At 42.6% G+C, this 18,554-nt stretch overlaps 1 protein-coding gene and 1 non-coding gene across 5 annotated transcripts in view; one reads left to right on the top strand and one right to left on the bottom strand.

Annotated features, from left to right (window-relative positions):
* LOC118389989 (transducin-like enhancer protein 1) overlaps nt 1-10,749 on the bottom strand; it is a 43,281-nt gene extending 32,532 nt beyond the window's left edge. For 2 of the 4 annotated variants that reach the window (XM_052457087.1, XM_052457078.1), the window contains exon 1: nt 9,756-10,368. In XM_052457087.1, coding sequence (XP_052313047.1) covers nt 9,756-9,779 — 24 coding nt within the window. In that variant the 5' untranslated portion in view covers nt 9,780-10,368. Of the gene's footprint in view, nt 1-9,755; nt 10,369-10,696 lie in introns of those variants that run through there. The other 2 variants (XM_052457084.1, XM_052457086.1) reach the window with 2 other exon arrangements.
* A 7,319-nt stretch (nt 10,750-18,068) lies between these two features.
* On the top strand, nt 18,069-18,140 carry trnaq-uug (transfer RNA glutamine (anticodon UUG)). The gene has a single exon. It is a non-coding gene; the product is annotated as a tRNA-Gln (tRNA).
* The last annotated feature ends 414 nt before the right edge of the window (nt 18,141-18,554 follow it).

Below are 18,554 nucleotides of genomic sequence, written 5' to 3'. Positions count from 1 at the left end.
TACATTTTTTGCGTAGTTATTACACATTAATTACTCTATCACGCGTATTTCATGTGTCACGACGATTCGTCGATACGTATGCTATGATACTGGTAAACTTGTCTCGCACACCTACAGTGCTGGTCATAAAAAAAGCTAGCCAGCTCATGGATGCAAACAATGTTCTTCCCCAAAAACATAGCAAAACGACAATGTTTCAGTAGCTATAAACTGCATGGTTTCCCGAGTCGTAGTGGGAGGACCACACATGTCGTCACATGACTAAGTTCTTCTTTCATATGATGGTTATTATGCAGTGTTGTAAATATACTTTAAAGTACTACTTAAGTCGTTTTTGGGGGGGGTATTTATATATTTTAGAAAACTTTTACTTGAGTTGATTTTTGTTTATTTTTACAGGGACAGTGCACATTAATCAACATTTCAGTACAAGTGCTGGTTTTAGCCAGCTGGCTAATTTTCTACCTCGGTCCCAATGAGCAGTGAGCACATGCAGAGCAACATAGAACAACATAGGACAAGCAACACGTAGCATGCAGACAGAACAACATAGGACAAGCAACACGTAGCATGCAGACAGAACAACATAGGACAAGCAACACGTAGCATGCAGACAGAACAACATAGGACAAGCAACACGTAGCATGCAGACAGAACAACATAGGACAAGCAACACTTAGCATGCAGACAGAACAACATAGGACAAGCAACACGTAGCATGCAGACAGAACAACATAGGACAAGCAACACGTAGCATGCAGACAGAACAACATAGGACAAGCAACACGTAGCATGCAGACAGAACAACATAGGACAAGCAACACGTAGCATGCAGACAGAACAACATAGGACAAGCAACACTTAGCATGCAGACAGAACAACATAGGACAAGCAACACGTAGCATGCAGACAGAACAACATAGGACAAGCAACACGTAGCATGCAGACAGAACAACATAGGACAAGCAACACGTAGCATGCAGACAGAACAACATAGGACAAGCAACACGTAGCATGCAGACAGAACAACATAGGACAAGCAACACGTAGCATGTAGATAGAGCAACATAGGACAAGCAACACGTAGCATGCAGACAGAACAACATAGGACAAGCAACACGTAGCATGTAGACAGAACAACATAGGACAAGCAACACGTAGCATGTAGACAGAACAACATAGGACAAGCAACACGTAGCATGTAGATAGAGCAACATAGGACAAGCAACACGTAGCATGTAGATAGAGCAACATAGGACAAGCAACACGTAGCATGTAGATAGAGCAACATAGGACAAGCAACACGGAGCATGTAGATAGAGCAATAGCACAAAAAGCAACAAAACACATAAAAGCAACAGTGTTTCCACACCTCACAAGCCACAGACAACAGACGTGGAAAGCGGCAATACACAGCTAAGGATTATGTTCACAAGTCTGATTGGCCTTTAGCCATGTCTTTGTTTTTTGTTAAGGTGTGATAGGTGATGCAGTCGTGTGTGTCTCTGATGTCAGTGCGTTCCAGACATGGGAAGCTCTCACAGAGAAAGCAAACTGTATAGTTCCCTTAAGGAAAAGCACCTTTAGTCAGCCTTGTGGATCTGCTGCCATGGGTATGGGTTTTCAGTTTAACAAAAGTACTGAGTGGAGGGGAGCTAGGCCATTTAGGATCTTGAATTCAAAGACATGCATCAGTGTATTCAAGATCTTTCTGAGGATGTAACAGTGATGATGGCTATTGGGCTTCCTTGTCCTATGTTGCACTTTAAAAGCCGGTTTGTACACAGACTGAATGGGTTTTAAGTTGTACAGCAAACTTGGGCCCAACTAGTCAAGCAGTATGTTAATTAGGGGAGTATCATAGATTTGAAGTGCAGTTTTGCTACCTCCGTAGTCAAACAATTTTGTTAATAATTGGAAATTAGCTAGGTTGACTTTGGTTATTTGAGTTACCTTTTTCATCTGGTTTTTAAAAGGAGTGTGGAATCCATTATGATGCCAAGGTACTTATCGGATACACTACATACAGTTTCCCCTGACACCCAAAAGTACTTGTTACATATTGAATGCTTAGCAGGATAGGAAAATGGTCCAATTTACACACTTATAAAGAGAACCACACTGGTCATCCCTACTGCCTCTGATCTGGCAGACTCACTAAACACACATGCTTCGTTTGGATGTGCCCCTGGCTATCAGTAAAAAATAAATAATAATGATGGTGCCATCTGGATTGCTTAATATATGGAATTTGAAATTTGTACTTTTACTTTTGATACTTAAGTATATTTTAGCATTTACATTTAATTTGGATACTTATGTATATTTAAAACAATACTTTGACTTTTACTCAAGTAGTATTTTACTGAGTGACTTTCACTTGAATCATTTTCAATTAAGGTATCTTTAACTCAAGTATGACAATTGGGTACTTTGTCCACCACTGTTATTATGTCAATATTTATTTATAAGGAATTTCCAGCACGTAATTTGTTTGACATAAAAAGATCCCACCATTTTGAACTAACAAATTGTCTGTGGGCATTTGTAAAATCGTACTCAAACTTCCTGTTTCCATCACAGCCAGCGTGATACGGTATGGCTTTACGTGCATAAAAACTGTGGATGGAAATGTGGTAATAAACACACAATGTGGCTGAACGAATGACGGTTTTGGGTAATTAATTAGGAGTATTACCTTGGCCTCATAGGTAACCAGGCAGTAGCTTGACTATATTATAAGTATTCTACTTGATGATTCCACATAAGGTGACTGAAGCAAAGAAGCAAGCCTTCCTGTCTGTCCTATATTAGGCACAGCAGTCTTCCACCCACTCTCCTACAGCAGAGGAACTGTAAACCAGTCTAGCCAATGAACCAGCCTGCTAATTACACCGTGCTTTCCCACAGAGCAGATCATTACGAGTAAACACCCACCATGCGCCCATTCTGCTGGGCCACTGCCTGTCTGTCTGTCTCTGGGGACACAGTATTGGAAAGAAAGCATGAAAGACCTAACCTAACCCAGTCCACCAGCTGACAACCATAGAGGGGAAGCAGCCCCCCCACCCCCCACCACTCAAGCATCCCCTAGGGACTAAACATAACAACCGTGAAACATGGCAATTTATTGTCCTAGCAGAAAGCGTTTGAAGTTCAAGCCTCATATCAAATTATTCAAATATGATTGTCAACAACAAACCAGTTATTTGCATTTTAAAGCACCTCACTGGCAGTGACACATAAGCGCGCACACTCACAATTGATCCCAACCTCCAGCATCTCTCTGCTCTGGACGTGAGTGAGTAAGTGAGAGAAATGCCCCAGTAATCTCTATCACTTCTTCTCTCAGTTAGGAGAGGGCTGCTAGGCACCCGTTTCATTAGCGCCACACATCTTTCTTCTCCCCCCTTTCGCCTCCTGAAATCTCGTTATTCAAATTTCCCTGCTGTCATAGTTCATTAGCACTGCAGAACAGTTTGGTTGTCAGCTGTGTAAATTGCTGTAGGTGCCTTCCTTCATTAGGTAGCCCACCCACAGCCTGTTTGTTCCTTCCATGGCCCAGACTTAAACTCCACACTTCCAGAACTGGTGTAAACCTAGCCCAGAAACCTTTCCATTGCTCTCTCTCTCTCGTGCAGGATAATCGTTGGCTGTGACTAGCAGGCAGGCGGCTGTCTAATCGATAGCTGAGCTCCTCTCAAGGACAACACTGGAAATAAAGAGCTAAAGCAAGCTGGGTTACAGGAAGTGCCGCACTCACGCTGGGTCTGTGGGGGCAAGGCATCCCTCCTCTGTCCTTCTGCCTGCCTCCCTGCTTTCCACAGCCCTTCCCTTCCCTCCCCAGCCCAGCCCTGATGAAGCGGATCCTTCCAGAATCAGCCCAGTGGGAGTCCTAGATCAATCAGGGCCTGATGGGAGAGCAGGAGGATCTGCTGACTGGGCCAACACAACTCCAGGAGCCTGCTGGCATATTTACTGGACCTCAGAGGATGAGGGGGATACATGTACATAAAGACTGATTATGAAGTGCAATTCCATGATAACAGAATGACTCCCAATATTTCACTTGTAAAACCATAGATTGCAAAGTTAAACAAACCATACAACTCAACACACAATGACTACTTTTAAATATTTCCAAATAAAATTTCCTAACAAAAAGGCCCAGTGCAGTCAAAATTCTGTTTCCTGTGTTTTGTTAAATATTTTACAACGGCTGATGAAACCAAACACTAAAAGTGTGAATTTATTTTCTGATAGTTGCTGTTTGAAAATAGAATCTACACAGGTTTGTATGGGTGGGAGTTTCGGCTTGCCTGGTGACATCACCAGGTGTTACATATAAGCGATAACAACCAAGGAGATGTGTTATATGGCCAATATACCACGGCTAAGGGCTGTTCTTATGCATGACGCAATGCAGAGTGCCTGGACACAGCCCTTAGCCGTGGTATATTGGCCATATATCACATCCGAGGTGCCTTATTGCTATTATAAAACTGGTTATCAACCTAATTAGAGCAGTAAAAAAAATGTTTTGTCATACTGTGGTATACGGTCTGATATACCACAGCTGTCAGCCAATCAGCATTCAGGGATCGAACCACCCAGTTTATAAATGGTCAATAGACCAATAACAAAGAGTTTCAAACCTCTGGCAATAACAGCTAGCTTTCCCCTCCCCACTCAGACCACTCCCAGACAGTCCTAGCAATTGTTTTTGCTTCAGAAAAAAATGTTTTTGCAAAAAAAAAAAAAAAGCTGTTTATTTTTGACCATTTTAAATCGAAACTATTACAGGTACATTTGTTACCCAGAAATGATTTGATATTGTTATAACAAATGGCTGCATTGAGCCTTTAATAAAAACACAGTGCCGATGTAGTTTGGTAAAAGAATGTTGGTAAAACCTCCATTAGTTTTATGTGATCAAGTTTTCCTGAAACTCATTCAAAGATGTCAGCTATGATGTGACACGGAGTTAAAAAAATAAAAAATAACTATTTTGGTTATTGAACTACAGCAAGTGAACTAACACCTGGTAACAGAATGACATCATTGGTCCCTGATGTGTACTACACTGAAATGCATCATTATGAATGTCATGGTGATGCATCCTGAATAGGTACACAAAGGTAGAAATATGTAATATCCTCCTTTGCATGTTTGGGTATTATTTGACACGGGTTATTATTGTAATGAGCTCCAACCCCAAATAAGACCAAATCTGTACAGATCAGAGTTGTTTCACAAGTTTGGACTCACAGTACAGCCCAGTAAAGCACAGTAGAGTAAAGTTCAGTACAGTACAGGGGTAGGTGTGGCAGACAAGCAACCCGAGCTGCTAGGGAGACGCGTTGGATGGGTTGGGGGAATGGATGGAGACGCGTTGGGGGAATGGATGGAGACGCGTTGGATGGGTTGGGTTGGGGGAATGGATGGAGACGCGTTGGATGGGTTGGGTTGGGGGAATGGATGGAGACGCGTTGGATGGGTTGGGGGAATGGATGGAGACGCGTTGGATGGGTTGGGGGAATGGATGGAGACGCGTTGGATGGGTAGGGGAATGGATGGAGACGCGTTGGATGGGTTGGGGGAATGGATGGAGACGCGTTGGATGGGTTGGGGGAATGGATGGAGACGCGTTGGATGGGTTGGGGAATGGATGGAGACGCGTTGGATGGGTTGGGGGAATGGATGGAGACGCGTTGGATGGGTTGGGGGAATGGATGGAGACGCGTTGGATGGGTTGGGGGGGGAATGGATGGAGACGCGTTGGATGGGTTGGGTTGGGGGAATGGATGGAGACGCGTTGGATGGGTAGGGTTGGGGGAATGGATGGAGACGCGTTGGATGGGTTGGGGGAATGGATGGAGACGCGTTGGATGGGTTGGGGGAATGGATGGAGACGCGTTGGATGGGTTGGGGGAATGGATGGAGACGCGTTGGATGGGTTGGGGGAATGGATGGAGACGCGTTGGATGGGTTGGGGGAATGGATGGAGACGCGTTGGATGGGTTGGGGGAATGGATGGAGACGCGTTGGATGGGTTGGGGGAATGGATGGAGACGCGTTGGATGGGTTGGGGGAATGGATGGAGACGCGTTGGATGGGTTGGGGGAATGGATGGAGACGCGTTGGATGGGTTGGGGGAATGGATGGGGACGCGTTGGATGGGTTGGGGGAATGGATGGAGACGCGTTGGATGGGTTGGGGGAATGGATGGAGACGCGTTGGATGGGTTGGGGGAATGGATGGAGACGCGTTGGATGGGTTGGGTTGGGGGAATGGATGGAGACGCGTTGGATGGGTTGGGTTGGGGGAATGGATGGAGACGCGTTGGATGGGTTGGGTTGGGGGAATGGATGGAGACGCGTTGGATGGGTTGGGTTGGGGGAATGGATGGAGACGCGTTGGATGGGTAGGGTTGGGGGAATGGATGGAGACGCGTTGGATGGGTAGGGTTGGGGGAATGGATGGAGACGCGTTGGATGGGTAGGGTTGGGGGAATGGATGGAGACGCGTTGGATGGGTAGGGTTGGGGGAATGGATGGAGACGCGTTGGATGGGTAGGGTTGGGGGAATGGATGGAGACGCGTTGGATGGGTAGGGTTGGGGGAATGGATGGAGACGCGTTGGATGGGTAGGGTTGGGGGAATGGATGGAGACGCGTTGGATGGGTAGGGTTGGGGGAATGGATGGAGACGCGTTGGATGGGTAGGGTTGGGGAATGGATGGAGACGCGTTGGATGGGTAGGGTTGGGGGAATGGATGGAGACGCGTTGGATGGGTAGGGTTGGGGGAATGGATGGAGACGCGTTGGATGGGTAGGGTTGGGGGAATGGATGGAGACGCGTTGGATGGGTAGGGTAGGGGGAATGGATGGAGACGCGTTGGATGGGTAGGGTTGGGGGAATGGATGGATAGGGTTGGGGGAATGGATGGGGGAATGGATGGATAGGGTTGGGGGAATGGATGGAGACGCGTTGGATGGGTAGGGTTGGGGGAATGGGGTGGAGGCTCACTCATTTTCTTTCTGTACATACTACATGTTACATTTTGGTAAAATAAATACCCATGTTTTTTTGGTAACAGACTGACTTTACACCAGGCAATATTTCTTAAAACTTACAGAAGGCAAATAATTTGTGCAAAACTAATATAAAATTGTTGATGTTAGTTGTCTTCACTAACCTTTTTAGTCTGTTTGGGTAGAAATCAAAGCAATGCTCATGACATATTTGGGGATGGAAAATGGTTGAAAAGGGTATATATACACTTTCCAAACAATATACTCAGCTTTCATTTGACACAAACTGTATGTGCTCATATGAACTTCACAAGTTGGTACTCATGGGTCCTTTTACATGGAAATGCCCTTGTGCCCATGGTTCCTTTTACATGGAAATGCCCCGAAGCACTATTAGGGAGCTTCGAAGCCGGTGGAGGTGATGATGGGTTTTTCAGATTTCAAACCCTCAGGAGACCAGATTTCCTCTCCTGTGACTGAGTGACAGATCTCTTAATCATTAGGTGTGATGGTAGATCATCTACACTCTACAGCCTGACCTGTGTAGTGGAGCATTGACCTAGCTGTGTTTTATTAAGTGATCTGACCTAAAGGGAACTGGATGCTAAGCATTGAGGACAGCAGTGCTGATAACTCTACTACTAGTCCGCATTATGCTGATTTCCAGGAACTGCAAGGTGGAGCTGGTCACCAATGTCAGACTACACTAAGCAGTCTGCCCACCACAGCAAAGGTTATCAAATCAATGGCTCACTGCTATGTAACCAAATGAGGAAGAGGGTTTCAGACGTCTGAATCTCAGGTGTTTACCTAAATATCAATTGAACTTCATGCATGGCTTCCCTCAGACAAAACAAGGTTTTGAGACCTTTTAAAAAAAAAAAAACACTAGACCGAATGCACATTTCAGGCTGTATATTCTGTCACGTCATCAAATCACATTATTGGTCACATACACATATTTAGCAGATGTTATTGCGGGTGTAGCGAAATACAACCACTACCATGTGTTCCACATAACAAGGAATTTGAGAAACAATCATCCATAAAATGACTATATAGTTTCCCTGGGACTTCCAAAACAGACCTTAATGGAAGCCAGTGACTTTGGAGCGACAAGCTTTCACAGTGTTTCAAGTCGGTTGTGGTTGAACTGAAACCAAACCTGTGCTTTCTCTCCCCCTCCAGGATGCATAACCATATATTTGAGCTGTGGTTGGTAGCTAGCTTCCCGGGGGATGTATTGTGGACTGCGGAGTTGGTGGATGAGAGGGATTGGAACCACAGCCCCACATTCGGTTGAGTTCTCTCCTAGTCAGTCAGCTGCACAGCTGGCTGGGCTGGGGGAACACAAGGTCTGTATAGATCTGTTCTGTTAGGGTACTATGGGCATGGTATGGAGAGAAAACATAATCTGGAGGTAGAATGTCCTTTCAGGAGGCAGCGGAAAAGAGCTCCAATCAAAATAACTTGTAGAATTAATTTGTACCCACTACTATCAAAGTACAAGGTTTCATTGATTATAAATGGCATTACGGGAAAAGGTCAGAACTTAGCCTACATGTGTTCTAAGGACAATGGTGCCCCATCAACCTCTGCCTCTGACCATTGACCATGGTGTCATACTTAGCAGCTTAATCTCCATCCCTAGGAGGACATGAATGTGAAAGTACTCTCCCTCAGGGTGGGGTATATGGTGGCATGAGGGAGGGACAAGGGTTACTCAGTTTTAAAATAGGAGCTTTTTTTTGATAGGCTACTTGATATGAATGGCATGTACAGTGTTTTTGCCCTCCTGCCTGTTGAAATGTTGTACTGATTCCACAGAACTGGTACATCCAGAACACTATTTTGTTTTACACATAATGTGACATGGGCTGAGCTTATAGCACAAATATTTAGTTAACAATTCAAAGTCAATTCAGATTGCGGTTCCTAATAATGGGTGTCCAGGCCTCATTTATAGACTGCCAGATACTTGTGTTCAAATCAAACAATCAAAAGCAAACACATCAGCAATGAGATGAATGCAAGAGAGAAAAATTAATTCTTGAAAACAATAAGTGACACTTTACTGGAGTAGGTCATTTAGTAAGTGTCAATAACCCAAGCCCTTGCCTATAGCTGACTCACCCCTCAAATAGACTGCTGAGTGTGGAAAGGACAAACAAACCTAGACCAGTACAGTATAGCTTTTGGGATAACTCGAGGTAGAATGGTCTAATTTGACACTTGAAAGTTAATACCAAGAACAGGAGGCCAACATTTGCACACAGGGAGGTTCACAGAAATGCTTGTTTTGAGAATTGCCCAATTCTGACAGAATAAATCCCTTCTGCTTAGTGTGGATAATAACAGACCCATATTTTACCTATGTCGGATTCAGTTTACACCCCCCATCGTTGAAATGTTAAACGTAGATTGACTAAGGGTTTACAATACTGCAGCATGTGTTACTTTTTGACAAACATGACCACAAAGGAATTCCGGATACAAATAGCATGGATACAATGACAAAGAGACACAATGTAACAATCCCTCATGTAGTAAGTTTATGGCACCTCTGTATGCATTCTTACTCAAGTTGTTTCACTGTTTTCAAATAAACTCTCTTCAATAGACAAACAAGGGTTTAATAAGAATTTCTGGATCGCTGTGGCTTTATAGAATAGCTGGAAGAGAGCCATTACCGAATGTTACATGTTAATATTAGCCTACTTACCGGGGGTCGATTTTGAGGAAACATTTTGGGCGCCGATTGATGTTTTTGTAATCTTCTTCCTCTTATGGGCAAAAATATTCGGACAGAAATTGAGAAAACTGTATATTGTCGCTTTCAGAGACGCATTTGGCCTGGTTTCAGAGGCGGTAATGACTAATGGGGCTCGGCTCGCTCACTCACTCCTTGCTCAAGACTCCCTTTGTTCTGGTCGATCTCCAACCCACAGAAAAAGAACACTCGATGTAGTAAAGATGCACCCAGTCCGCGACTAGATGTTTAGAGTCCTCGTGACGACGCACTTCGAAAGAGTAGAATTTCACCTTCTCTTCAAGTAAATGGTCCCCTCCCCGGTGTATTCTCACCGTCTAGAATAAAGAGAAAATGTGGCTATATTATGTGGCTTCCGAGACAGAAACCACCACATTCAATGCAGTCTCTTTTGTCTCGTTGGTTGCTCTATACTAGCCTACTCCTTTCGCTTTGCTTTCCTCTCACTCCCTCCTTTTCTGATCCTCGCCTGATCTTCAATGCTATGAGTTGTTTTCTTGAGAGAGAAACATTTGTTGAGACAGAATGATAAGGGAGAATATATCTATTCCTGTTGATCAAGCCAGCCTAGGACTGGATCCAAGGTTTATTATGTTTTCCTTATTTATGAACAGCATCAAGTCTACTGAGTTTAATGACAGATTAATAATTAAACATTTTAAGGCCAAAACTGTTTTTTTTAGACCTAAATAATTTCTGACCAGTGCTCTTGTATAAATAGTCTAATGATATTAGTAAAATACACTTCCTTGTTCATTTTCTCATCATGATTGTACATGTGCTACTCAAATTGGTTAATTCGTGTAGCCGTATAATTGAACCCCCCTTTGTATTGTATTTTTGGGTAATTTGAGACTCCTATATTAACAATGCTATTATTTTATATACAGTACCTGTAAAATGTTCAATAGAAAGGGGTGTGCAGTGGAATTGTTCAATGATTGAATAAAATCTCCACGTGGGGCTCGACACATCCACAATCAACACTGATGCAAGTAACCAATGAGTATTGAGAATACCCACGTGGGTACACTGACCGTTTGTTTATTGGAGGATTCTGCCATCATAGTGCTCCAAACGTCAATCAAGTACACAGAAACGGCTGAGAGGACAATTTAACCCTTTAGAGCAGGGGTGTCAAACATACGGCCCGCGGGCCGGAACCGGCCCCCAAGGAGGTTCGATCAGGCCCGCAGGATAATTTGAAAGTGGAAAAAATGCATAAAAGACATGGAATTAATTTTTTTTTTTTAAGACAAGCCGCATCACTGAGACAGACTGAAAACAGCAGACGGTATCAATGCGCCATCTGCTGCTTGTTACGACGTTGTTAAGATTGTTAATGTCTCTACCTCTCCACTACACCCTCATTAGCCAAAATGTCGTTATCCTTACGGAGAAAAGTAGATAAGGAGTGTAGAATTTTCAAAGAAAAATGGACCACGTCCTATTTATTTACAGAGATGCACGGAAAACCTTTGTGCTTGGTGTGTTTGCAACAAGTTTCGGTATTGAAGGAATATAATATTCACGCCACTACGAGACTCATCACAGCGAAAAATATGACGGCTTGCAAGGACAACTGAGAAGAGATAAGATTAACGAATTGCTGGCGGGTCTGAGGAAACAGCAGTCAACTTTCATCCAGAGCCGAGAAGTCAGTGAAGCAGCGGTAAAAGCCAGCTACCTAATTGCTAGCGAAATAGCATTAGCATCGAAGCCGTATTCCGACGGTGACTTTGTTAAACGATGCATGATGAAGGCGGCTGAACTTGTATGTCCCGAGAAGCGACAAGCTTTTGCCAATATTAGCATGACGAGGAATACTATAGCAGAGAGGATTTCTGAACTATCGGCAGATTTAGACAGTCAATTGAAACAGAGAGTCAAGTCATTTATTGCATTTTCCGTGGCAATTGACGAGAGCACTGACATCACAGACGTGGCCCAACTGGCCATATTTATTCGAGGAGTTGATGAGACATTGACTGTTACTGAAGAGTTTCTTGAGTTGGTGCCAATGATGGACACCACAACAGCCGAGGACATTTTCACTCTGTCCTTGCAGCATTGGACAGAGTATTGAGTGGACTGGTCCCGCGCTGTCAGCCTGGCTACAGACGGCGCGCCATCCATGGTCGGAAAGAAAGCAGGTGTCGCGACAAAGTTCAAAGACAAAGTACAAGCCCTTAATGGAGGAGATCGTTTCTGGACATTTCACTGTATTTTGCACCAGGAGGCATTGTGTTGCAAGTCGCTGAAAATGGACCACGTCATGGAGGTGGTTGTTCGCACTGTAAATTTCATCCGGTCCAGAGGTCTGAACCATCGTCATTTGACAAACTTCTCAGCGACAGCAACATTACCCACAGCCTGCCATACCACACTGAAGTGAGATGGTTAAGCCGAGGCGCTGTGCTGAGGCATTTCTTTGATCTACGAGAGGAAATCGGACAGTTCATGGAGAAAAAGGAAAACCGGTGTTGGAATTACAATCTCAGGAATGGCTACGGGACCTTGCATTCTTGGTTGATATTACTGAACACTTGAACAATCTGAACAAAATGTTGCAAGGCCTTGTCACACAGTTTTCTGACAACATACATGCATTTAAGTTGAAGCTGACTTTGTGGGAGATGCAACTGGCAAATGGCAACCCTGCCCTGATTTTATCAGTATCTACTACCAGGGTACCCCAAATTAACAGCCCTGGCTGCTAAAATTTTGTGCATGTTTGGGACAACCTACCTTTGTGAACAAATTTTCTCAGTGATGAATATCAATAAAACAAAAATGCGTTCAAGGCTCACAAACAAGCACTTAAATGACATTCTGAAAGTGACAGCTAGTCAGGACATGACACCTGGTGTTGATGCACTTGTACAGGCCAAAAGATGCCAAGTTTCAGGTACAAATACAAGTCCAGACTAGACTAACACCTTTAAAATGCTAAGATACTGTTTGCATTGAAAGAATACAGCTCTGTGAAGATGAATCCTTACTGTGGTGATTTAAAAATGTGCACTTTAATGTTAGTCAGCAGCTTCAAAACAAAAGTTATGTGATGGAATTCTACTGTTCATACAACTCCACATTTTCAGTATGTATTGTATGTGTATGTATGTTTCATGTATGAAGTTTACAGATTTACAGGACAGGCGAACACTTTCTTCATTACACATTTAAAATCACTCTCCTTAGTTTGTAAGGTGTACGCAGGGATTACATTTAGATTTTATATGCGTATGTGTAAGTGGTTTAAAAATTCCTTTCTTTAAAAGTCTCATTTAATCTTAAAGTGCATTACTATATTTTTCAGTACCAATTAAAGTTTTGTGCCTTTGTACAATCAGTGGGATCAGTTGCAATGCATATTTGTGAATGATAAAAGTAAATTGCACATTTGTCTAAGGAAATATGAGGTGTTTCATGAAATGTTTTGTAAAAGGATAGTTCATTAAATTTCAATATTTTCCTAATGTTCTTGTGCTTCTTTACACCAAAACAAAGGAAAGACATGATATTTTGGTTATTTATAGCAGAGTATGGTATAATTTTAATGGTCCGGCCCACTTGACATCTCCGTAGGCCGTATGTGGCCCACGATGCGAAATGAGTTTGACACCCTGCTTTAGAGTATTAGAAGTGATAGTGATGAATAAAGCAGAATTGTTGGGTAGACCTACAGTATTCAAATACCTTACTTCCTCTCCCACAAATCGTCTGTCGTTGCACAAATCTTTAATGTGCCTAATATATCTATAATTGTATTCACGCTGAATTGACAAAAAAAGGTTGGCAGCCCCTATAAGAATATTATATTCAAGATCTAGGTCATGTTAATTTTTGGACATCTTAAATAAACTATGAACATTAGTAAAGAGCATTCCACCTCACAAACAAATGTATGTAAAGGCAGCAGCTACTCTTCCAGCAGCTACTCTTCCTACTCTGCTATCACATATCTACAATACAAAATCTATGTGTACTTGTGTGTAGAGTGCGTGTCTTATCATGTATATGTGTGTCTGTGCCTATGTGTGTGTCTTTTCACAGTCCCTGTGTATTTATATCTGTTTTTAAAAAATCTGATTCTACTGCTTGCATCAGTTACCTGATGTGGAATAGAATTCCACATAGCCATGGCTCTATGTAGTACTGTGTGCCTCCCATAGTCTGTTCTTGTCTTGGTAGCATGTCTTGTGGAGTATGCATGGGTGTCCGAGCTGTGTGCTAGTAGTTTAAAAACAGACACCTCAGTGGATTCAGCATGTCAATACTTCTTACAAAAATAAGTAGTGATGAAGTCAATCTCTCCTCCACTTTGAGCCAGGAGAGATTTACATGCATATTATTACTGTTAGCTCTCCGTGTACATTTAAGAGCCAGCCGTGCTGCCCTGTTCTGAGCCCATTGTAATTTTCCGAGGTCTCTGTTTCTGGCAACTGACCACATGACTGAATAATAGTCCAGGTGTGACAAAACTAGAGCCTGAAGGACCTGCCTTGTTGATAGTGTTGTTAAAAAGGCAGAGCAGCGCTTTATTATGGACAGACTTCTCTCTATTTTAGCTACTGTTGTATCAACATGTTTTGACCATGACAATTTACAATCCAGGGTTACTCCAAGTAGTTTTAGTCACCTCGACTCGCTCAATTTCCACATGATTTCTTACAAGATTTAGTTGAGGTTTAGGGTTTAGTGAATGGCTACAGCAGGAGACCTATAGCCTGTATACTGATCAGCTTTCATATGACTAAGAAAATTTAACAGATTTTACATTATAAGATTTCACTGTGCATTGTTTGTTCCTTCATAAGTATTCTTTAAAAGAGGAAAAATCCTAGAGACATTTATTGGTATTCTGGTGGCAGGACCCCTTTAGCAGACCTCATAATTAGAGAGACAGATATTGAAAAGCAATTTTCTGACAGTGGAAATCACAACCTGCCAGAGGTGTGAGAGAGAGAGAGAGAGAGAGAGAGAGAGAGAGAGAGAGAGAGAGAGAGAGAGAGAGAGAGAGAGAGAGAGAGAGAGAGAGAGAGAGAGAGAGAGAGAGAGAAAAAATTGGGGATGAAGGACAGCAGGGGGGATGCTAAGAAAGACGAGATTGAATGAAAGAGTGTGCAAGGCTGGTAGAAAAAAGGAGAGTGAAAAAGGGAGAGAAAGAAAGAGAGAGCGGGAGGGTGGGAGAGAGATATTTTATTGCAATTTTTCCCCCATGAATTTTAATGCAGCTTGTTGGTCTTCCTCCCAGGGTCTAGGATCCCATTTATTAGAAAAAAAAGTGAGGAATGCAATGTATTGCAGGCTGCTGCTTGGAGATGCTTCATGTAGGAGGTGAGTGGGTAGGATGGGCATCAGCGTGCATAGGTAGTTGTTTTGTTCTGGGGGAGGCATAATAATAGATGATAGAATGTGATAAGTGAAGGACATACATTATTGCTATTGGCAGGTCAGCCCAGGGAGGGATGACCAGTGCAATCTGATCACTAAAGCACACTCCTTCTTTCACATGTCCTCAGTCCTCAGCCACCACACCATCGTTATGGAAGAAGCTCTTTTGTTTTAAGGAAAATGTCCTGTTGAAAAGATACGAGGCTACTATCAACTCAACAGCACTGTTTGTATATTAAACACACACACACACACACACACACACACACACACACACACACACACACACACACACACACACACACACACACACACACACACACACACACACACACACACACACACACACACACACACACACACACACACACACACACACACACACACACACACACACACACACACACACACACACCTGTCTTCAAGCAATAGAAGCAGGCAGTATCCTTGTAAAACTGCATTTGGCAGGGCTTGTGCTCAGCAGTAAAAGCAAGGCAAACTACTACTACCTATAGGCAAATATCAGCAGCCAAAAGAACACCAAGAGGGAGTGGTTGTATATGAGGAATTGTGAAGATGCAACAACCAGTTTTTTGTCTGCAAAAACACACATAAAATGACCTACAGATGCTGTGAAATAGATTGGCACCCTTGCACTTCACAATGGACTGCAATGGAGCAGAATGTTCTGTTTTTTAAATTGATGAATGGCCATTTTTAGGCACATGCAACTTGCCACAGTTTAGATAAATTACACAGTAAACGGGAATCATTGCCTCCAACCAAATAATTTCAAATGATTTATAATTTAGTCCAGGTGATTTTTTACTTTGAAGTGTTTTGATTGAATTATTGTTTGTCCTGTGCAGTCGTAAATAAAACAAATGCAGGTGTAAACACCAACAGTTTTTCAATTTTAACTTATTTTATAAGAAATAGTGAATTATGCAAGGGTGCCAATATATTTGACTGCATCTGTAGCTCACAGTTAAATAAAGGTTAAATGTAAAAGCTCACATCACATTTTCAACATCGAACTAGGCTGTTTTAGTACATCTCTCTCAAATGAATACAAATTAGAAAAAGAGATATCATATTGAACCAATGGGTGCTAGGTACCCAATGCCCACCTCCCCTCCCTCTCCTATATTAGGGCAGCATGGGGATGGATCCTGCCCAGCATGGGGGTGAGTGACAGAGAGACAAGGCCACAGTGTTGTTGTGAGCCTCCCCCCAGCAGACAAGCCTGGTGTCAGCACAGAGACAGCACAGTGATTTATTGGTCTCTCCTCCCCTGGGAACCTGCCCCCTCCCGCCATTCCCTCCATCCCCCACTCCATCCCTCCCATCCCCCCTCCTCTCTCTCCTCCTGACCTCTTGGGGGAAAGAAGGGGTAATTACCCACATCAGTAGCTACACACACACACACACACACACACACACACACACACACACACACACACACACACACACACACACACACACACACACACACACACACACACACACACACACACACACACACACACACACACACACACACACATATGTTCATGCTGACACACACATACAGAGACACACGTTCATGCACTCATTAACACAAATCACAAAACACACACTAAATCACAAAACACACACACACCTGACACAGACTTGGGCACATTAACACCCGCAGGCATGTGTATCTGGGATCTTAGGAATTCCACTGCTTTCCTTTCATGTTGCAATCCCCACTCAACTATCCCTCACATTCCGGATGCAGTATGATGCTGTACTGTATGTCCATACTACACTACCAATTGAAACAGTAAACCACATCCGCATGACTTAGTTACATAAAGTCTAATGGTATGTAAGAGTGATAGAATGTTGGCTTTTTTTTATATACTTGTTCATTGTTCTTTGTTGATGCAAACACAAACAGAAGACATTGCTCAACCAAAAACAACCTACACATTTTCTCTTTGGAATAAACCATGTGTCACCATACCAATATGATTTCCTGAGCTTAAACAACACAATATTTATGTAATATGACTATGAACATGTAGGCCTATTAAGATCTTTGAAGTGGTCATTGTCAATATCTGGCATACTGTATTGCTCTCTTTGATGGCAATATTCTCCGTTTCTCTTGTTCTCTGTATGAACAAGATAACAGTGTATTTTTTCATATTGTAGCTTAATACAGTCCAGTGCGAAACAGAACCTTGGCATGAGCAATTCATATTGCATTCTAACACACTGCAGGAGGAGGATAACATTGACTTGCAAATAACATCAGCTTCACCCTGCTCTGTCATTCATTACACACGGTAGTAGGCTTAGAGTGGGACCTGTTCCTTCCATACACCTAGAAAAACCTGTTCATGGCCATTCCCATCAATTATGGTTTTAGGCTTGTATTTGTCAAACCAATTGAAATGGCCATTGACATACAGTATGTCTTTATCTATGCACATAGGCTACATTTAATATGTATTTGGTCTACTAGCTACAGTAACAAGCAGATTAAAACACATTTTAAGATATAACATTTCATGGCATTACCATTTGTCAAAGCTCCCAAATCATTCTGTTTTCACTTTGGACACCACATGTGCTTTCTTTGAAAGGAAGTCTGTCTTTGATGATGAGCACAGGTTGCCGCCTCGCGGTCATTTGTGGCATTGCAATTGCATTCAAATGGGGATTAAATGATTTGTCAGTTACTAGACACGGGTAAATATTGGTAGGCTGGGTCTGACTACGGGATAAGCAAATATAATCATTCGAAATAGAATTTGACATCCATTTCATGGACACATTTAATCACTACTATCATTGATCATGTTTATATATCTTTATTTCGATTGACATGCGCAGCAAGGTTCTATGGTGTAATGGTTAGCACTCTGGACTTTGAATCCAGCGATCCGAGTTCAAATCTCGGTAGAACCTTATTTTATGGAAAATGGAAACTTGAATTTCCATCTGACCTGAAATATTGCTAGTTGGCTAAACCATTGGTTATAATACTGTCCAGTTGGTAGACATCAGTTTGGTGCATGGAACACTATACAAAACACTGAATTATTCGATTGCTTGTTTTATATCTGCAAAGTATTATTTGTGTAAAGTATTATTTGGGATGTTTAGAACCAAAGTATAAAGGCAAATTAAGTACAGCACAAGTTTTCAAGTCCTTGCAAAAAGCATAATTCATTATAATGTGACTAATACTGCAGTTATGAATGTTTCCCACAAGGAGGCAGTATATTACAGCTGATAGAGGATGGTCTTCATTTGGCACAGGGCTTTGTTCACAGTCATCATACACACAGCAGTGAATGTGAGAGAATGAATGAGAGAGAT

This window comes from Oncorhynchus keta, chromosome 1 (genome assembly GCF_023373465.1).
Source record: "Oncorhynchus keta strain PuntledgeMale-10-30-2019 chromosome 1, Oket_V2, whole genome shotgun sequence".
In the NCBI taxonomy this organism is placed as follows: Eukaryota; Metazoa; Chordata; class Actinopteri; order Salmoniformes; family Salmonidae; genus Oncorhynchus; species Oncorhynchus keta.
The sequence above is the reverse complement of the archived record's forward strand: the minus strand, read 5'-3'. Positions and strand labels throughout refer to the sequence as shown.